The 21,933-nt window shown below is 43.5% G+C and overlaps 2 protein-coding genes across 2 annotated transcripts in view; one reads left to right on the top strand and one right to left on the bottom strand.

The window, feature by feature from the left end:
• IFT20 (intraflagellar transport 20) overlaps positions 1 to 2,674 on the bottom strand; it is a 29,439-nt gene extending 26,765 nt beyond the window's left edge. Inside the window, exon 1 of the mRNA XM_033921629.1 lies at positions 2,545 to 2,674. The gene's annotated coding sequence lies outside the window, so the exon portion shown is untranslated. The remainder of the gene's footprint in view (positions 1 to 2,544) is intronic.
• Positions 2,675 to 2,791: 117 nt separating this feature from the next.
• Positions 2,792 to 21,558, top strand: TNFAIP1 (TNF alpha induced protein 1). Its single transcript, XM_033921624.1, has 7 exons — positions 2,792 to 3,066; positions 5,483 to 5,820; positions 7,609 to 7,778; positions 9,438 to 9,527; positions 9,632 to 9,684; positions 17,476 to 17,671; positions 19,901 to 21,558. Exons 2-7 carry the CDS (start codon positions 5,607 to 5,609, stop codon positions 20,135 to 20,137), a joined length of 960 nt encoding a protein of 319 aa, XP_033777515.1. The 5' UTR covers positions 2,792 to 3,066; positions 5,483 to 5,606; the 3' UTR covers positions 20,138 to 21,558.
• Positions 21,559 to 21,933: the final 375 nt, after the last annotated feature.

Genomic DNA, 21,933 nt, shown 5'->3' with positions numbered 1-21,933 from the left:
CAAGTGTTGCAGTGCTCTTTTTTAACGAAGGTTTTGCCTGTGAGGTTACCGCTCAACCACCTATTATATCCACCTTTGTGGTGGTGGGAGGGCCCGTTCTGAGGCTTTTTCCTTCTTTTTGAGCTTAACACTGAGCTTCACTGGCTTCTCATTATCTCTGCATCACTGTAACATCATTTTATCTCAACAGTCTCCAATTGAAAGTGTATAATTTACATACATTGGTTTTCAATATATCTGAGTTGGTTACTGCTAATACCTAGTATATGTGACACCCCCCCCATCTGTATGAAAAACATTATTTTTAGTAACAAGCCACACGTCACACGAGTACCTAGGAAAAGGCAGCATCTTACACATTGCAGTGAGTAATACAACATCAATACACCCATTGTAAAACTAAGGGACTAGTACAGATCAATCCTGTACAGCCAATCCTAACACAAAACCATGTCTTTCGAACACACAGAACACAGAAAACACCTTCGCCTAATATGGAATATGCAATCACAAATTAATCCGTCCCCTTTTTACAAACCTGTAGTGTGTTTTTTAGCCATGGTGGTAACAGCTCAGACTCTCATAGAATTCTGAGCATCAGAGCTGTTACCACCACGGCCAGTGCTAAAAAACGCTCTACAGTTTTGTAAAAGGGGGGATAAAATAGAAATACGTAGACAAAAGTTAAATTGAACCACCAAGAAGCTGGACTCTGCATGCAGTGCAACACCACAGAAACAGTGATGCATGTCCCCAAAGCAAAAAAATTAATAAATAGAAATTTTTTTTCTACCTTGTCTTCTCTGGTTCCTGCTTTCCCCATCTTCTTGTCACTCTCTGCCCCTTCTATATGGCGTCCATCTTTTTCTCTTCCCTTCTCTCCTCTTCTTCCCTTTCCTCTCCCACACCTCCATGGTTTGGCATTTCACTCTCTCCTCTCCCTTCCCCCCACTTCCATCAGCATCTGCCCCCTTTCTTTCCCTCCAACCCAATTCCATCCAGTATCCCCCCTTATGTCTTTCTCCCCTTTCCCCCACTTCCATCAGCATCTGCCCCCTTTCTCTCCCTTCACCACCCTTCCATACCACTCTGACCCCCTTTCACTCCACCACTCTGCCCCTTTTCTCTCCCTCTACCACCCTTCCATAACACCCTGTCCCTTTCTCTCCACTACCCTTCCATACCATCCTGACCCCCTTTCTCTCCCTCCACCACCCTTCTATGCTTCTCTCAACCTTCACCATCCTTCTATGCTCCTTTCTTTCTTCCTCCAAACCAGCAAGGTCCCACAATGACTGCATCTGCTGGCTCTGCTTCAGAAGAAGTACGTGACGTCAGAGAGGTTGGACCGGCAGACGCAGGGAGTTGCGGCAAGGTCCCACGATGACTGCGGCTGCCGGTCCGCCCCTTCTGACATCACGTACTTCTTACAGAGCAGAGCTGGCAGAAGCAGTCATCTGGGACCTTCCTGCACTTCAGTGTGGCTTCTGACTCTGCTCCAGAATAAATACAGCAGCTGTGCTGAGGTGCAGGTCCCATTAAAGAGTAGAGTGGGAGGTTACAGACCTGGCCGGCTGTGCACCCCTCTAGGGCGTGCACCCGGGGTGGTCTGTCCGTCCCGCGAACACCACTGCCCCTCAGTCATCTCTTTTCCAAGCTGAAGAGCCCTACGAGGGGAATTCTATGCCCTTTATCATTTTGGTCGCTCTTCTTTGAACATTTTCTAGTTCCACTTTATCTTTTTTAAGATAAGGTGACCAGAATTGAATGCAATACTGAAAGGTGAGGTCGCACTAAGGAGCAAAACGGAGGCATTATATCATTCTTAGTGTTGTTTATCCTTTTTTTAAATAATTCCTAGCATCCTGTTTGGGGTTTTTTTTTTTTGCCGCTGAGGACTTTTAAGAAGTTACAGCAATTACACTAGTGTGTTTTTTGTTTATTTTCTTGAATTTTTTCACACTGTTTGATTTTTGAAGTTATTTTCCTCCTGTGTAGTTTTGGCTGCTGCACATTCGGCAGAAGATTTCATCATATTGTCTAAAATGACACCCAGATTTTTTTCTTGGGTGCTGACCCTGAAGACGGACCCTTGCATCCGGTAACTGTGATTTGGGTTATTCTGAATGTCCTGTTTTGAACGGTTCCATCTCGTTTTTAGGTACCTTATCCCGCTGTCCCCAAGCACAGCTTCAGGATGCCGAAATTGGGGACAACGGGAAATGACTTTACAAGTGGCGGGCTCACAAGCCTTCCCCCCCCCCCCATCAATTCTGACGTCAGAGAGGTTGGACCTTTCTCTCCCACATCAGAATTGACGTGGGGGGGGGGGGGGCTTGTGGGCCTGTCACTTGTAAAGTCGCTGCACACATCTGGCCTGTCGCTGCGTCGACGTCAGGGAAGCAGAAAGAAATCGACGGGGGGGGGGGGGACAGGAAGATAGAAAGAAAGAAAGAGAGAAAGTGGGGGCAAGGAGAGAGAAGGAAAGAAAGAAAGGGGACAGGGAGAGAGAGAAAGAAAGACAGATGTCTACAACGTTATTACCTCAAAATTAGTCGATGTCCCGTTTTAGTTATTCTTCCCAGCAACGGGCAACAGTTTGTATTTGTCCACCTGAAGTTTACCCCGATTCCCGCCCACCCCCGTCTTGCGCGCGCTGAGGAGCTCTTTCGTACCTGCACGTTAGGCTTACGCTGCCCCCCGTTGGCCCGCCTATGTCGCTGCCATGGCAACCAAAGGCTCAGCGCGCGGAGGGTTAAGGGGTTCGTGTCCCACAATGCTTTGCGGCTCTACGACGTCAGTGGGAAATGGCGGCAGTTGGAGCGCCTGGAGCAGGAGCGAAGTAGCTCGCGGACAGGGGAACCGTTTCCGGTCGGTCGGCTCCCGCCAATAGGAGAAGGAGGCCGCCGAGCTGTGCTCGGGTTGGGGCGGTTGTTTAGCGACAGCGCGTGACATTTGGGATTTGGAGGGACTTGAAGGCCGCCGAGGAAAGGAGGCTGGGACGAAGTTTAATCTTTCATCAGATGCTGAATTAGGCGTTTTAGCTTAGCTCAGGACCAATGATTGGTAAGAAAAGTTCTTTCTCCAATTCAGAAAAATGAATCAATATCTCTGGAACTTGAAGCTGCCAACTTGGGCTCGGGAGTTGCTTTCTTCAAGGCTCTGATTATTGTGTCTGAGTGACCTTTCATTATTAAAGAAATGCAACCAGAACAAGGACAATCCCAATAATCCAGACGAATAAACATCTGGGACCCAACACGTCAGAAATTGTTTTCCTCTAGGGTCCCTGAAGCAAATGATAAGCGAAACTGCGCGTTTTGGGTCCCAGATGTTTATTCATGTGGATTATTGGATTGTATTTTTAATAAAGCCTCTCTCCACAGTGTTGCTTGTTCTGGTCTTATTAAAGAAATGACAGTTTTGCATGAGGTAAAACTCTTTATAGTTTATAAATCTTTCTTTTTGGCAAAGTCTTAATAATACTATTGTAATTTATAGGTAAAGAGACACATGATCAAGAAACTCTTTTATTTTACTTTTGTGATTATGATAAAACATACCGAAGGCCTCAAAATAGTACCTGGCGGGCTGCGAGTTTGAGACCAATAAATGGTTTTAATGTTTTTGTACACCGCCTAGAAGGTTTAATTAGGCAGTATAAGATGTTAAATATACTCGAAACTAACCCATAATGTCTTCTGATTGGTGCTATGGATCCCTTTTCGGGGGACCTCAGATCATCTGAGTGTTTTGGTAATGTAGCAGGTAATGATGGCAGTAAAAAACCAAAACACACAAAGACCATCCTGTTCAGTCTCTCAAATGTACTGCTATTATTTCTAAAGCGCTGAAAGCCGTACGCAGCGCTGTATAGACGGTTCCTGCTCAGAAGAGTTTACAATCTAATTTAGACAGGACGTTTCGAGGTTGGGAAGATTATGGTAGAGGAAATGATACAGTGGGTCTAGGTATCAGACAGCAGTGAGTGGGAGTTAGGAACTTAAAACAGATTTTAAAAAGTGGGCTTTTAGCTTGGATTTGAACACTGCTAGGGAGGGAGCATGACATATTGATTCAGGTAGCCTCTTCCAGGCATACGGCGCCGCAAGAAAGAAGAGACGGAGTCTGGAGTTGGCAGTGGAAGAGAAGGGTACAGATAAGAGGGGCTTGCCCGACAAACGGAGATCATGGGGAGGAACATAGGGGGAGATAAGCGAAGAGAGATATGGGGGGGGCTTCAGAGCGAACACACTTGTAAGTCAGCAAGAGGAATTTAAACTATATTTGGAGGTGGATGGGGAGCCAATGAAGCACGACTTGAGGAGAGGGATAATGTGAGAATAGCAGCTCTCACGGACTATGAGTCACACAGCAGCATTTTGAATGGATTGAAGAGGCGAGAGCTACCTGGGAGGCCCAAGAGAAGTATGTTGCAGTGGTCTAAGCGCAAGGTGACAAGGGTTTTAGTCGTGTGTTCAGCGAGAAGAGGACGGATTTTAGTAATATAGAGGAGGAAGCGACAGGATTTGGCGGTCTGTTGGATCTGAGCAGAGAAGGAGTCAAAGATCACTCCAAGGTTGCGAGCCGACGAGACAGGGATGAGGATAGTGTTATCCACCAAAATAGAGAACGGCGGGAGGGGGGGAGGCGAGTTTAGGCAGAAAGATAAGGAGTGCATGAGAGAGAGTTGTGTACAGAGAAGGTAGTGTATTCAAATTTATTTCATGCATATTAATTGTGGTTATCCTGAAAACCCAGCTGGCTGGGTGTGTCCTGGGGAATGGGTTGTTTTACGGTAATGTGCAGCACTGCCTTCAGTTCAGCCTTAGGAAGTTGTGATTAAATCGACGACCATGGACAAAAAAGGCTTGGTTAGTTTGTGAAAGAACAGAAACTGTATTTTAGCTACTTCCCATACTTTGAGGATGTCTTCATTATCGCCCGCATAGATGGTTAGTTGGGATACAAATGCTATATAACTTATGTTGAATGTTTAAGGGAATATAACCTTTCACAATGTAATTTTAAGAAAAAAAAGTGCCTTAGAAACATAGCTTTCATCTGCTATCATTTTCTATTTAACTCATTCATATTTTCGCCCCCGCCCTCCCCAAAACAGGAGTGGACAGACTTGGTCCTTAAGGGCCACAACCAAGTCAGGTTATCAGGATTTTTTTTCCAATGGATATATATGAGATTTATTTGCATGCATTGCCTCCATTCTATGCAAATAATCTCATGCATATTCATTGGGGAAAACCTGACTGGGATTGAGGACTGAGGTTGCCCACCCCTGCCCTAGGTTTAAATCATGGTATGGATATCCCAGCCTGAGCAATAAAATTCAATGGAAGGACAACGAGCTTGTGCAGCAGTACTTTATGCCACAAGGTCTAATGTTTTCATCCTCAATTTCATTGTGACATGGACAGAATTAATTTATAGATCCCTGTCACTTCTTCTGTTTGCTTTCTTTCAGGCTGTTCTTTGCATTGGAAATTATGAGGTCGTCAATCAGCTGGTGACTACTCTTGACATTTTCCATCACGGCGGCAGACATCAGGCCCACAGTGTGCAGAGTTGTGATTTATCTGCAGCGAGAGATGTCTGGGGATACTTGCCTCACAGCCATGTGTCCTACTCAGGGAGCCAAACCCCAGACCTGTCCCTTCAAAGGGAGCAGTTTAGGCAATAAGTATGTGCGTCTAAATGTGGGTGGATCTTTGTACTACACCACCGTCCAGGTGCTGACAAGGCTTGATACCATGCTGAAAGCCATGTTCAGTGGAAGAATGGAGGTGCTCACAGATAAAGAAGGTGAGATGAGCTGTGATGCCTTGATCTTTTTTTACTATGCCATGGGGCACTGGATGCATGTTGTCCTATAATAGATCACAGGCTGGGAATATGTCTAAAGTGTTATCATTTCTATAGTTCTACCAGATGTCTACAGTGTTCAATGTGTTAGAAGCAGAATTACAAGCGATTAAGGGATATAAAGAGCTCCTGCATAAGTTGGAAGTGAACTTGATTAAAAAAAAAGCTAATCTATTTTGTACATATCCTCTACTCAACAGCTGTCTTCTGGCTGGTTTAGGGGAGGTGTAGAGCAGGGGTGGGTAAAACCTTTTTTGGTGCGTGGATTGCTTTGAGAGCTACGAGTGAGTTGGTGCGATAGTCTCTGCAGCCTGATCTGAGAGAGTGAGTAGTCATGACTTCCTCTCCCCCCAAATTGTAAATTGCCTATGTAGCCTCTCTGACCGGCTCCATTATAGTTGGTGGCCCTCTGCTGATGCACATTCTACCACAACTTCTAATGTCGTAATTGAGAGCTGGCCAGTCTGCTTTGCACCCTCCTATCACAGAGGTGGTTAGGACCATTTTCTTTAAATTACAAACCATGGGTAGATTGAAGATTTATCTTTAATTTCCTGATTTTAGATTGATGGTGACTTGAAACTTGAAACTACCTTATGTTCTTAAGTCATCTGCTTCAGAATGCATGTGAAGAGAGAGCATTTTGTCTCTGCCTCCCATTCTTTAATGCAGAAGAGGGATGAATGAGGTTTAGCTTGACTAGATTTGGTGACATGTTGTGGATAATTTTTATGAACCCAAACTATTGGTCAAATTCAAAAAGTTCTTTGTGACTTGACATGTAACATCTCTCTTTAAGTCAAGCTATGACCGCTGCATTTGGTCCCAGTGGTATTCAGTTATGCAGTGATGATAAGCCCCTGTACATTGGATTGGGAGTAAAGGGGATACATTGTCCATTATGGAAACCTGTTTGACATAAAGGATCTGGCTCAGGAATTAGAGAATGGCACGGGGATGGGTACCCATGAGGCGGGAATGGGGATGGAGACAGAGCCCGTGGAGATGGGGGACAAACTTTCTTCCTGTGTCATACTCTAAAAACATGAGACTAGTATCAATATGTAAAGATGTAACAATTCTTAGACAACTGGCAACTGAATTCAATGATTTAAAAAAAAACAACCAAAACCTGCAGAAGATGCTTTTGGATTTAAATGAACTACTGTTAAATGATATCTTTTGTGTGTTGTCAGCATCTGGAAAGTCCTTCCATCATGTGCCCAGCTGCTTAAGTATCTTACTGTTTCTGCAACAGATTCATTGTTGCTGGCATCAAGGAACATGTCTAACATTTAATAAACACTTATTTTCCTGTTCATCCACTACACAGCTTAGGTTCTCTTCTACACCAGGTCTGAAAGACAATCCAATTACCTTCTCAGATGATGTAAAAACAGAGGCAACTGAATCTTTGGGAAGGTTGTACCAAAACAGATAGAAATGGAAGACTCTATAAACAGTTGTACAGAATATTGTCCCTTTTAATACTTTTAATATAAAGATTTAAATATAAAATCAGAAGTGCAAATGAGAACGAGGACAGGGTGGGGATAGATGGAGCCTGCGAGGATGGGAACCGAGCTTGCAGGGACAAACTTTGTCCTTGTGTCATTCTCTCCTCAGGAGCCAGGAAAACTTATATGGGACTGGCCTCTTTGAGGTAGAATATCCTTCCTTAGTTAGTCCAGTTTTAGCTTTTTGTTGATTTCTGGCTTGTATTTATAGGCTGGATCCTCATTGATCGTTGTGGAAAACATTTTGGGAGCATTTTGAATTATCTCCGAGATGGTACTATTGCACTGCCAAAAAGCCAACAAGAGATTAAAGAAATGATGGCAGAAGCCAAGTATTACCTCATCCAGGGCCTAGTTGATATGTGTCATGCAGCTTTACAGGTGAGAAGATGCAGAAATTCACAGAGCACTTAAACCACTGTTTGAATGATATGATCAGCTCTGGCTAAAAGGTATTCTTATATTTGTAAGGTTTCTTATCATGCAGCGAGTGGTGGACACCTGGAATGCTCTCCCAGAGGAAGTAATTGCAGAATCCACCGTTCTAGGCTTTAAGGGTAAACTAGATGCACATCTCCCTTGAGAAGCATACAATGATATGGGGACTAAAACTAGGCCAGGGTACACCTGGTGGGGCCTCAGCGTGTGCGGATCACCAGACTTGATGGACCCAGGGTCTGATCCGGAGATGGCAATTTTTATGTTCTAAATTTTGTGTGTTTACTTTTTACATACAGGTTTTTGTTGCTGGCTAGTCTCTGGTTAAATGAACCTGCCCCCTCTTAATGCAAGTAACTGTGTTGGTGTTCTTTCAAAATTAGTTTATATGGCTAATAGGTGCAGATCCAAATCTTCCTTTATGTTTTTCGGAACTAGGGCTGCCATCTGGGTTCTAAGCCTTCCCTCATAAGTCCCTACAAGCTTCCCCCCTTCCTAATTTAATCTTTCTCACTCTCCAAAAGTGATTCTTTAGGTCCCTCCAGACCAGCACAGAAACGGATGGGTTTACGCTTCTCTGCCAGCAGGTGGCGACTGAGATGTTGACTTTTGGCTACAGTACAAGTAGGCTGTGCAGTCCCTATTAAACTAAGTCTTTTCTCAGTCTCCAGCAGGTGGAGTGGTAAGATTGTTCAGTCTGTGTTGTGGTTTGTTTAGGGCCTGTTGGATCTGGTTATAGAATTTTTCTGGTCCCTTTTACTGTCCAGATAGAGCTTGGAGACTCTTGAGGGGGTCCTACCAACCTCAGGGTACCACACTCGAAAGGGTCGAGCCCCTCCCCCCCCCACCTTCCCAAGTTTCCTGTGTTTAGGGGAGCCTCAACTGTAAGCCTTGCCACCTATACCGGCACTGACTACAGTTTAAAGTGCCATGTGGGGTCTGCTGAAACTTGAGACAATTGGTGAGCTGTGAGTTTAAAAAAAAAAAAAAAGACACAAGAAATAAGTGCAGCATAAAGTTGTCCTGAGGCCTCTGTTTTATCTTTAGTTGTTACTGAGGTGACATTGTATATTTTAAAGTCATCTGCCTTGACCTCTTGGAAAAAAACCTGACTATAAATGATATTTTCTCTGCTTACAGTGTGATTTGTGTGGTTTTTTAAATTTTGTAGTGGCCATTATGTATTAAGATTATATTGTGTATATATCAAGTTTATTTTATTTAATTTGATGAGTCGCTCAATTGAAAAATGGTTGGAAGAAATTGCATTACAATTAGTACTATTAATATAGGGATGGGGTTTAGCGTGCTTTAAATGTTAACGCGTCCTTATATTCTATGGACGCGCTAAATCGGCAAGCAGTACTATATGCCTTTGTCTGTCTGATTTAAATGTGCTCTTGAAGTAAAACTTCTGTAGTATTTTTATGCTGCAGTTCTGATAAAGATGGTCTGGTTGCTATAATGACATCTTGCTCTTCTGCGCCTGAAGACTGGATGTTGGGGGGTGGAAGGATTTACTGCTCGTAAAAATATTACTGGACTGAGGCTCTTAAATTTATTCCTCCAAAAGATTGTCTAATTTTGATTTCATTTCTTCAGGACAAGAAGGAATCCTTTGAGCCAGTCTGCAGCATCCCCATTGTAACCTCTCTGAAAGAAGAGGAGAAACTCATTGAATCGTCTGCCAAAGTAACATCATCAGCACATGTTTTCTGAATAAATATGAAATTTGAAAGGAAAAAAACTCCCCTTGCTGCTCTCTCATTCATTTTTGGTTTTCTCTTTCTTAACAGCCCGTGGTTAAGTTGCTGTATAACAGAAGTAATAACAAGTATTCCTATACCAGGTATGTCTGAACATCACAAATAAGCAGTATTGTGGAACCAGCCTTGTGGTGTGAGGGCTTTCTACGTGATGTCATGGGAGTAGCTATGATGCTTGTGGTTAGAATTTGTAGAAGATTAAGGACTAAGTTACTAAGCTATGATAGCTTAATTTTACCATGCAAGGCGCTAACCTGCAGTAACACAGTACTGCAGGTTAGTGACTCCCATGATACAGGAATAACACAACTTACAATTAAATTCCACAAGCTACCTTAAGTCATCCTTGGAAGTCTAAGCCAGGCAGGAGCAATCCTCAGTCACTCCTGTCCATGAAGGCACCAGGTTCAAAATGGCCATGAGACTGTTGCTGAGGGATGAAGAACTGCTTCAATTTTTCCTTCATTGGCTCCTTTAAAGATGGTCCCTGGGAAAATCGGGCTGTGTATTAGCAGCATGATGCATCTGGGCAGGAAAAATAAAACGCAGCTTGCAAAGTCCACCTCAGACTGTTAATTGGTTTACATTGCATATGTGTTTGTTACAAATGGTGCTTTGATGACAACTCTGGCTGTGAAGAACTAAGACTATTATTGGACAGATTTGTATGGTCTGTGTCCTGTATATGGCAATTCAGTTTAGGATAGGCTGGACTGGGCTTTGACGAAAACTCCAGAAATTTGTAACTTGAGGACAGTGCCGAGCAGACTTTTATGGTCTATGTCCCACAAATGAAAAGATGGTGTGGATAGTTTGGAGTGGGCTTTGACAGCATCTCCAGTATTTGGAACCTAAAGACAGTACTGGGCAGACTTCTACAGTCTACGCCCCAGAAATATCAAAGAGAGACAATTTAATCATGGGCAGACTGTTCAGGTCTTTATCTGCCGTCTTTTGCTGTGTTACTATGTTTTGCAACTCATTATATAGCCCATAGTAACATAGTAGATGACGGCAGATAAAGACCCAGATGGTCCATCCAGTCTGCCCAACCTGATTCAATCGCTTTGTCCACCTTCAGTTTTTCAAGTTGCTCATAAACACCCTCCTCCGTGAACAGCGCAGAATCTACTCCATTTTCTCGTGTAACTTTGCCAGACAATCTCGGTCCTTCTCCAGGATTTTCTTCTGTGAACACAGAACAGAAGTATTTGTTTAGCATATTTGCTTTCTCCTCATCACTCTCCACATATTTGTTCCGGGCATCTTTTAGCCTAGCAATTCCATTTTTTATCTTCCTCCTTTCACTAATATATCTGAAAACATTTTTATCTCCCTTTTTTACATTTTTAGCCATTTGTTCTTCCTCCTGTGCCTTCGCCAAACGTATCTCTCTCTTGGCTTCTTTCAGTTTCACCCTGTAGTCCTTTCTGCTCTCCTCTTCTTGGGTTTTTTTATATTTCATGAACGCCAACTCTTTCGCCTTTATTTTCTCAGCCACTAGGTTGGAGAACCATATCGGCTTCCTTTTTCTCTTGTTTTTATTGATTTTCTTCACATAAAGGTCCGTAGCCATTTTTATCGCTCCTTTCAGCTTAGACCACTGTCTTTCCACTTCTCTTATGTCCTCCCATCCTAACAGCTCTTTCTTCAGGTACTTTCCCATTGCATTAAAGTCCGTACGTTTGAAATCTAGGACTTTAAGTATCGTGCGGCCACTCTCCACTTTAGCCGTTATTTCAAACCAAACCGTTTGATGATCGCTACTTCCCAGGTGAGCACCCACTCGAACATTAGAGATACTCTCTCCATTTGTGAGGACCAGATCCAATATCGCTTTTTCCCTTGTGGGTTCCGTCACCATTTGTCTGAGCAAAGCCTCTTGAAAGCATCCACAATCTCCCTACTTCTTTCCGATTCCGCAGACGGAACATTCCAGTCTGCATCTGGCAGGTTGAAATCTCTCAACAGCAGAACCTCCTCTTTCCTTCCAAACTTTTGGATATCCACAATCAGATCCTTATCAATTTGCTGCGATTGAGTCGGAGGTCTGTAGACTACACCCACGTAGATAGAAGTTCCATCTTCTCTTTTCAGAGCAATCCATATCGCTTCTTCCTCTCCCCAGGTCCCTTGCATTTCGGTCGCTTGGATATTGATCTTTACATAGAGAGCTACTCCTCCACCTTTATGACCATCTCTGTCCTTCCTAAAAAGATTATATCCCGGTATGTTTGCATCCCATCCATGTGATTCACTGAACCATGTCTCTGTGATAGCAACAATATCTAGATCTGCCTCTAACATCAGGGCTTGCAGATCATGAACTTTGTTGCTTAGACTGCGAGCATTTGTGGTCATTGCTTTCCAGCTATTTTTCAGCGATAATCTTTTTCGTATGGATTTCACTTTCCGTTGCAATACTAAGAAATGAGTTGCTGATATTGCTTATGTTGCAGCCTTTACTACTATCACGTCTTTTCGTTTGCTGGGGGTGGTCTCTATAATTGTCCTTCGTACATACACCACCCCCACCTTCTAGTTTAAATGCCTAGAAAAATATTGTCTAAATTTCTCTGCAAGGTTTTTTTTTCCTGCTGTAGTAATATGTAATCTAAACTTAAATTTGCTATTTCCCTTAACACAAGTTAGTAACAACCTCCCCACCACCAAATTACAATAATGCATGTCAAGACAGGCCTAGAGAAAATCTTCAGTTGGTTCCAAATAAACGGACTAGTAGCCAACAGGGAAAAACTGAACTACTTCTAATTAACAAATGGGGGGGGGTAAACAGCCCAAGTTACCAACTAACTCTAACGGTAGCACCATAAAATCATCCATGGAGGGAGCGAGAAACCTAGGAGTATGGCTAGACCCAAACCTGGATATGACAATACACATACAACACATCGTGAAAAACGCTTATGGCAAACTCTATTGGGTCACAGGACTAAAACCCTACCTAGCCCATCAAGCAAAGTCCAACGCAGTAATATCCCTGGCTACTTTCAATCTTCGACTACTGCAATGCAATCCTGCTGGACATTCCAAAGTAGATGATCAGACAGATCCAAATAGTACAAAATGCAGCAGCTAGATTTCTGATGGGAAAATCAAAGCAGATAAGGGCCACCCTACTACTGAAAGAGTTACACTGGCTCCTGTTTAAAAGCAGGGTGCAATTCAAGATCATGTTGCTGACACACAAAATCATTCATCTGTCACAATTGCAATATCTAGCAATTAGACTAGACAACCATACACCAGCACGTGCCCTACGCTCGAGCCAAGAATACCTTCAGAGATATCAAATACAAAAGCGTCAGGAACAGAATGTTCTCAGTGATGGCCCCAATGTGGTGGAACTCCCTACCAAAGGAATTAAAACTAGAAAAGGACACCAAAAATTCAAGAAAGAAATAAAGATAATACTCTTTACATCCCACTGTAACAAATAAAGAAACATTTAAGGAGAATAACAACATGGAGGAAACAGCAGGAACACAAAAGGGTGAACTCACAAATACTACAAAGAAAAATGAGTATATGATAATACAGAAACTATAATTATAGTATATGTACATAGATAGTAGAAATAGGTATGATTCACATATATTTAGCTCATGCAAACCGCTCAGAATTGTGATTAGTAGCGGTATAAAAGCTTCCAATAAACAATTAGCATATTTGGTGGGGTCTAGTTACTAATAACTTGAGTTCAATGTTTGCTTGCTTTGAAAAGGGGAGAAGGCTTGTAAGTTTGCATATCTGTGTGTCCATGTGTCTCTAATAACTTGTGTACAATTCACACCAAGTGTTCAGGATATGCCGGGGATCAAAGGGAATGGAAGCCTGACAGGGTATTTCCTCTCCCTGCCTTTTTTAGGTGCATTTTGCAAAGTAGGCTTCAGTAGATTTCCATGTTATGTCTTGAGGGAGGGGGGTGTTGAATACAAGATATGGTTACCAAAGGTATAACTTTCTCCAGAAACTTGACAGATTTTAACAAAATGATTAAAAACCCAGAGGGAGATGATTAAAACAGTAACGATTCTTTTTCTAGTACTAATGCTTGATTATCGTACTCTCTTACTACTCTGGATTCTGTACGAATGGTGTTCATCCCTACCTGTGAACCGGGTCTTGCAGAAGTCACACTTGCAGCTTTCAATGCCCCCTTCAGTGTTTCCCTTCTGCAAGCGAACTGTGCAGAGGTGTTCCGATCTGCTCTGTTTAGTCTGTCTTATTTTTCCATTTATTTTTGACGAACCTTAACTTTAACATTTATTTTGAAGGGCCTTACGGCAACCCCTTTTGAGCCATTCAAGGACGCATCCCTTATCCCAGGACAAGCAGGCAGGTATTCTCACTAAAGGGTGACGTGATCCAACGGAACCCCGATGCAGACGCTTCTTTGAAGAAAAACTTGAAGTTTCGAGTCACCCGCACTGCGCATGCACCAGGGCGCGTCTCCTCAGTTCTTACTTTTCTGCAGAGCCGAGAAATCCGACTCTCTGCGCAAAGTTTTCTTCACTTGTGCCTTCTAAGTCCGCGGTTTTGATTTTATTTGATCTTAATCGCTGATTTTCGTCGTGCTTTATTGTTTTTTTTTTTTTTTTAATTTTCTTTGTTACTAGATGGCGGCTTGCATCTCATTCTGCTATGTCCAGGCTGGATTACCCCTTGACAAAAAAATCACAGCCCATAAGGTCAGAGCTATGGCAGCTTCTGTAGCTTTCCTCAGATCGACACCGATTGAAGAGATTTGTAAAGCTGCCACTTGGTCCTCTGTTCATACCTTCACTTCTCACTATTGCCTGGATACTTTCTCCAGACGGGATGAACAGTTTGGCCAAACAGTATTACAAAATTTATTCTCCTAAGTTGCCAACTCTTCTACCATCCCACTATGGTTAGCTTGGAGGTCACCCATTAGTGAGAATACCTGCCTGCTTGTCCTGGGATAAAGCAATGTTACTTACCGTAACAGTTGTTATCCAGGGACAGCAGGCAGCTATTCTCACATCCCTCCCACCTCCCCTGGGTTGGCTTCTCTGCTAGCTATCTGAACTGAGGAGACGCGCCCTGATCTGGGCGGGAAGGCACTCGCGCATGCGCGGTGCGGGCAACTCAAAACTTTGAGTTTTTCTTCAAAGAAGCGTCCGCATCGGGGCTCTGTTGGATCACATCACCCATTAGTGAGAATAGCTGCCTGCTGTCCCTGGATAACAACTGTTACGGTAAGTAACATTGCTTTTTGGACCTTCCATCAATGCAGTGTTCTAGTGACGATCGTCTCGGCAAGACGCATTTCAGAGCTTCAGGAGCTCTTGTAGAGAACTCTTTTCTTAGGATCACGGAAGCAGGCGTGACCCTCCATGCTGTTCCTTCCGAACTTTGTTTCTGATTTTCACGTCAACCAGGTAGTTTGTATGCCTGCTTTTCAGCCCATGGTATTGGATAAGCAAGACAAAATATTATGGAAACTGGATCTTCTAACCCATTCTGAGCTCTTTGAGGAGGACAGGATATAAAATGAATGAAATAGATAAATAAAATGTTCAAAGGGTCTTGCTCCACTACTTGGAGAGGACCAATGATTTTCATCTTTCTGAACATCTGCTTCTGCTGACTAGTCAGTACAGGCGTGGTATGCCAGCTTCCAAGGCATCTATTGCCAGATGGATTCACATGGCCATTTCGTCGACACACATCGCTGGTGGAAATCAGCCACCTGTTTTTATCAAAGCACACTTGACTAGGAGTGTCGCAGCATCATGGGCTGAGTCTTGGGCAGTCCCTCCAACTGACATTTGTAAGGAGCCTACTATGTCTTCTCTTCATTCCTTTACAAGGTTTTGCAGAGGTGATTATGGTGGATTGAAAGGACTCCACCTTTGGGACTCTGCTGTCCCACCCTAGACGATGCCATTGTTCTGGTATGTCACCATTCTTCCAGAATCTGGAGTGGATGTAACAGAATGGAAGATATGTTCTTACCTTTGGTAATCTTCTTTCTGTTAATCCACTACGGATTCTGTGTGCCCCGCCCTCTGTCTATTCTGTATCGCCTGTCTTTCTGTCTCGGATGTTTCTCCTTACTGGCCTGGATCTCTTCTCCTGCCAGCATGATGACCAAGTATGAGACTCTCCTGCATATGTAAAAGCTCTCTTGAGCCTATGACTTCCTTGAAGTTCATGCTTGTTGCACACAGCGGGTTGGTTATTATTATTGCTTTGTCCTTGCATGTTTTTCATGTTTATTACTAATTGTTCTCTTATAAGTTACATAACAGAACTTCTGTGTGTGCTTTGTTCCAGTGATGATCTATTGCATTAGGACTAAACTGAAGGGGGCACTATACTCCACTGCTATGTGGCAGATGCTGAGAGCTGTGAGTGTGACTTAAAAATCAGGGGAATGACAAACAAAACTAAAAGTAACTATTGAGACAAAAATTGAAACGAGGGGAGAAAGGATAAGGATACAATCTATAATAATAAAACCCTAGAGCACGCATGCGCTGTTGAAATAGCGTGAGTCCTGGTGGCGTGAAGTGTGCTTCTGTGTCACTCCTCACGGCGTCTGCGCTAGCTGGAGGCGCGTGTGCCAGCGACTCCTCAAAATTCAGCCAGGGGTGGGGAATCCGAATTGCACACATACTAAACTAAACCTTAAGTTTATTTACCGCATCATCTCTATGGAAGTAGAGCTCGGCACGGTTTACAAGAACTTAAAAATGAGAAAGGGTAGAAAAAGGTTTACATAAGTTTATAAATCGAGTGGAAAATTAAGGGAAAAGAAATTACATGTTAGAGAAGAGCCAGGTTTTTAGTTGCTTGCGGAATAAATGGAGGGAGCTCAGGTTCCGCAGCGGGATAGTAAGGTCATTCCAGAGACCTGTGATTTTGAAAAGAAGTGATTTTTCCCAGTTTACCTGCGTGGAGAATACCATGTAGGGAGGGGAAGGATAGTTTTAATTTATGGGCGGTCCTGGTGGAGTCAGGGCACGAGGAGTTGAAAGAAAGTGGGATTAGGGAAGGAAGGATGTCGTGAATAATCTTAAAAGCCAGGCAAGAGCATTTGAATTGGACTCTGGAAATCACTGGGAGCCAATGAAAATTAGCCAGGAGTGCTCCGGATCGGATCCTGCTGCTCCTCTCTCCCCCCCCCCCCCCACCCCTTTCCCGGCTCCAGAGGGGAATCGGTCTCAGCCCCAGGTGGGGGCGCGCCGATCCCCAGTCTGATCCTGCCTCCGGTTCAGGTTTTAGCCGCTCCCCGGTTCCGCTTCGGGATCGGAACCGGCTCCGGATGCAACGGGGCGCCATCTCGGCTTCTCCCTTTCTTTTTCTCGCCCTGGGAGGAGGATCGGGGAGGGAAAGACATCAGTCCGGAAACAGCTGGGCAAAGCCCAGCCCCGCGAGTAGAGAGGCAAAACATGGGTCCGGCAGGACAGGGCGGCCCAGACTGGCATCGGGTGAGGTGGGGGGGTTTCAGTGGAAGGGGGATGGGTGGCAGGCAGGCTGGCATCGGAGGGGGGTGGGGGGGTTCAATGGCAGGCAGGATGGCATTGGGGGTTGGGGGGGTTTCAGTGGAAGGGGGATGGGAGGCAGGCAGACTAGCATCGGAGGGGGGGTGGGGGGGTTAATGGAAGGCAGGCAGGCAGGATGGCATCGGGGGGGGGGTTTCCATGGAAACATGCTGCTCAGGGGGATGGGAGGCAGCGTGATATGGTAACATAGGACATGATTTGCCACATTCTCTGTAAGATGCTATCAAATTGTTCTTAATTTAACACCAGGCAGCATAAACCGCTTTAATTATTTAGTTTAAGGATCTATTTCTGATGTAGTTTGTGGCTGTTTTCTAGCAACTCGGATGATAATTTGCTGAAGAACATTGAACTGTTTGATAAACTCTCCCTGCGTTTTAATGGCCGAGTGCTCTTCATCAAGGATGTGATTGGCGATGAGATCTGTTGCTGGTCTTTCTATGGGCAAGGCTGTAAACTGGCTGAAGTCTGCTGCACCTCCATAGTGTATGCCACAGAAAAAAAGCAAACCAAGGTAGGAGGGGAAAACCTGAGGCACTCCTTTTGTTTCTCTGCATATGTGTGTGAACATCTTGATATGCTGTATGTCTGTGTCTGTGTCTGTGCTAAGCATGAAACCTTTCTGTAAAACCAACTGGGTTACTAGATAGCTCATCATTTGCAATTATTCCCTACCTAAGAAACAAGATGAGAGAGTTAGAATGTATTACTCTAATGCCTGGTGGAAGGAAGATAATCTAGGGTATAAATTATATTGCAGTGATAGGGTGGATTGAATTGGTGGAGACTATATGTTAAGGAGGGCCTTGAATCGAATAGACTAAAAATTCTACAGGATGCTAGATGACAAAGGGATACTCGGGAGAAGATAGGGCCATAGCATAGAGATTAAATGAATTCTTTGCTTCAGTCTTCATTGAGGAAGATACCAGTGCCAGAAATAGTATTCAGTGCTGATGAGTTAGAGAAACAAACAAATCTTTAAACTTGGAAGCTGTAATTGACAAATTTAAGACTAGCAAATTGCCTAGATTGAATGGTATACATCCCAGACTACCAAAAGGGCCTGGAATAGGCACATGGGATCTCTCAGAGAGAGAGAGAGAATGGTTACTGCGGATGGGCAGACTAGATGGGCCATTTGGCCTTTATCTGCCATCAAGTTTCTATGTTTAAAATTCAGCATGGTACAAGAAGACTGGAGGGTGGCCAACATAATGCCAATTTTTTAAAAGGTGATCCAGGAAATTATAGACTGTTGAATCTGATTTCGGTGCTGTGCAAAATAGTCTACCATTACAAAGAACAATATTACAGAACATATACATAAGCATAGATTAATGAGACAAAGCTAACATGGATTTAGTCAAATCTTGTCTCATAAATCTACTGCATTTCTTTTGAAAGGGTGAATAAACGTGTGGATAAAGGTGAGCTAGTTGATATTGTATATCTGGATTTTCAGAAGGCATTTGACAATCTACCTGATGAACAGCTCCTGAGGAAATTAAAAATCATGGGATAGGAGGTAATGTCCTTTTGTGGATGAAGAGCTGGTTAAAAGATAGAAAACAGAGTAGGGTCATTCTTTGTCACCTCTCCAGACTGGTACAGGCTTCACTGATGGGTAATAGCTCACTATGGCCAGCAGATGGAGACTGAGACCAAACTTTTGGCTATAGCACTTAATAGCTGTCCCTCCCACTATCTAACAGTCTTCTCTCAGTCTCCAGCAGGTGGTAGGTGAGCTGTGCCAGTCTCTCCTTGGTAGGGCTGTTGAAATTTGTTTAGGGATCCTTGTCCCCGTTCTGGTGCCAGACTGAGCTTGGAGGGGTCTTTTTGGGGGGTTCATCCGATCGCGGGGGGTGTCGCACTCGACAGGTCACATGTTGAGTCCCTCCCCCCACCCCCTTCATCCACCTCCCCAAAATTTTGTAGAGGTGCCAGTGGAGTCTGTTCTGAAAAAAAAAAAATCTTGAGGCAGTGCTGGTCTGAAGGGAGCCTTCCCTTGTCTTATTGCTTTTTTTAATTGTTAACCGGCATTTGTATTTCAGCTAGGTCGCATATTGCTCAATGAGCACTTTCACTGGGAGAAAGTGCTCATTGTGCTCCAGACACAAGGCAGCCGTAGCCAGCCTGTGCAGGGCCTAACCCTATCCATAGAAGAGAGGACTGGAACGAGGTTAGCCTGAGAAATTATCTGAATAGCAGCACTGTTCAGCTGCTGTCTGAATAAGATACACATTTGGTTTAGGCAGATATTAGGCATGATATGATGTAGACGAGATCAGGCCTCCATGGTAGGTACCAGTAAATTAGGCTAGGATAATAATGGCCTAATGTAACAGCGCCTAGCAACACCTAAGTCAAGTTAGGCGCTGTTAGGTGTGATTCTGGCATTTAATGTACTTGCTGTGCTAACTCAATATTTGGCTTCCAGAGTAAAGTCATTTTCCTTCTCGCCTATTTTTTGGGCAGGGGGTTTGTCTCTCACTCCCTCCTTTATTGCCTCTTCTGTGAGAGAAGAGAGCAGCCTGTTTACCTGAACCTGGGACATGCTGTCCACGAACTTTCTTCTCCTGTCTCCATTTTGGGTTACTACCACAGCATAGTACCTATGGTAACCAGGGCAGGATGGGTTTTCCATGACCTTATCTAGCAGATCATTGGCTAGTTTCCTCGGTAACATTGATGAAGTCTTGTCCATTCTCTCCAGTAATGGTAATTCTTCTATAATCCTTAGGTTGAGTTTCCAGAGGCTCGCATCTATGAAGAAACGCTGAACGTATTGCTTTATGAAACCCCCCGGATTCCCGATAACTCTTTGCTGGAAGCCACCAGTCGTAGCCGCAGCCAAGCATCCCACAGTGAGGATGACGAGGGCTTTGAACTGCGTGATCGTGTGCGTCGGATCCATGTGAAAAGATACAGCACATATGATGACCGCCAGCTTGGGCACCATTCAGCTTTCAGGGACTGACAAAGGTTATGGGGGATTTCCTCCTTCCATATATATTATATATTTTTTAACTACTATATCTGCATTTTATAAAAGCACATCTACAGAAGAATACTCTTAACACTGACCAGTTTCTCTAGATAAACTGAAAACAGTTGTACAAAATCTTGTATAAAGACAGTGCCAGATGGCCATCTAATACTATTGCAAAATGACACCGAATAGGGAAGTTGATGGCATGTGAAATCTTCAGCAGTTTCAGAAGAAGTCATGAAAAAGCTAGTCTGCTTCAGCTTTGATCCTCCAGGTCCTAGTTGTGATTTTTTTGTGTAGGAAGTGATTGATTGCTAAGTGGACTACTTTTAGGTAGAACTTGTGACATTTCCTACATGTGAGATGAGTTTTGGTGGCTTAATCATTGTGATCTGATGAGATCCATCTCTCTAATGATTTGTTCTTGAGAGCTAAGTTCCCTAGACCTGTCTCCCCCCCCCCCTTCAATTTATGGTATGGATTTACAGAATGTGGTGGGGTTTGTTTGATTTTTTTGCTGGTCAGAGAGGAGCTGAGTCGTTGAGTGTCGGTGTTAAAACGGTGCTTAAAATGAAAAGTCATACAGACAGGGAAGTCTTCTCCTGTGGTAGACATCCTAAGTCATTGGTTGGGTATTAGATGTCACCTCTTGAAAGTCTTCCCAAGACTCGGTGCAGTCTTGCTTTACTGCCACATTGAGTGTGGTTTTCCAAAGAGCATGGGACATGGGTGTCAGAGGAACTGGCGAGATGGGTTTTACCTCCAGCAGGACTGGAGACAGAAGCTTATACCAGTGCTTCTCAACAGTATGCCAAACCATCCATGTTTTCAGTCCATAAAACAAAATTGGGGGGGTCTCCAAAAGTGTTTCTTTGGGGAGGTCTGGGGCAAGAACCAGGGTTCCCTACCTCTAAAATTGCTGGGGGGGTTTTTACCCCCTAGTGTAGCTCCCATGGACCATTTTTAGTGCCAAAATTGCTGCTGTGGCGGCCATTTGGATTTCCTGATTTTTTTTTTAATAAAAGCCTTTGTCTTGCTCAAAATCAGGTTAGATGGACTCCTCAGGCCAGGATTCATGCCAGATTTGCGATGGATGGCTGGTCAAGGATCGTCCATATGCCATGTAGGGCTATGGAGTCTGAGACAATTTTGGGTACCTGGAGTCGATAAAAATGTACCGACTCCTGATAAATTTAAATTATAATAAAAAAAATATAGCAAGTTCAAATGTCCCATTTCATAAACAATAGTCAAAATTAACACATTGTTTGTGGACATTTTTTGCCGATTTACACTGAAAAGCAGGCAAATTTTTAAAATGTTGCAAGGGAAATTACATTTCGCATAAAATAGCTGTAACTTCTGAATCATTGCTTATTTTTGAATAAAACTTTCAGTTTCTTTTCTTATATTGAATTCTTTATTATAATTTGAACACATTTTTTAATTATTTTGTTTTAAACAATTACAACATTCAAGGTTAATTTCAAAATTTAAAAACATAAGAATAGCATTACTGGGTCAGACTAATGGTCCATCAAGCCCAGTAGCCCGTTCTCACAGTGGCCAATCCAGGTCACTAGTACCTGGCCAAACCCCAAAGTCTAGCAATATTCCATGCTACCAATACAGGGCAAGCAGTGTCTTCCTCTGTGTCTTTCTCAATAACAGACTATGGACTTTTCCTCCAGGAACTTGTCCAAACCTTTCTTAAAACCAGCTATGCTATCTGCTCTTACCACAATCTCTGGCAACATGTTCCAGAGCTTAACTATTCTGAGTGA

The sequence above is a fragment of the Geotrypetes seraphini genome, chromosome 15, assembly GCF_902459505.1.
Source record: "Geotrypetes seraphini chromosome 15, aGeoSer1.1, whole genome shotgun sequence".
Classification (NCBI taxonomy): Eukaryota; Metazoa; Chordata; class Amphibia; order Gymnophiona; family Dermophiidae; genus Geotrypetes; species Geotrypetes seraphini.
This window is presented reverse-complemented; position numbering and strand designations above follow the sequence as displayed.

Excerpts from the sequence above, each read along its gene's own strand:
- TNFAIP1 (XM_033921624.1), top strand. The coding sequence starts at position 5,607 with ATGTCTGGGGATACTTGCCTCACAGCCATGTGTCCTACTCAGGGAGCC. Across the intron at positions 5,821-7,608 it reads GGTGCTCACAGATAAAGAAG|GCTGGATCCTCATTGATCGT; the intron begins GTGAGATGAGCT and ends TTGTATTTATAG. Across the intron at positions 7,779-9,437 it reads TGTGTCATGCAGCTTTACAG|GACAAGAAGGAATCCTTTGA; the intron begins GTGAGAAGATGC and ends TCATTTCTTCAG.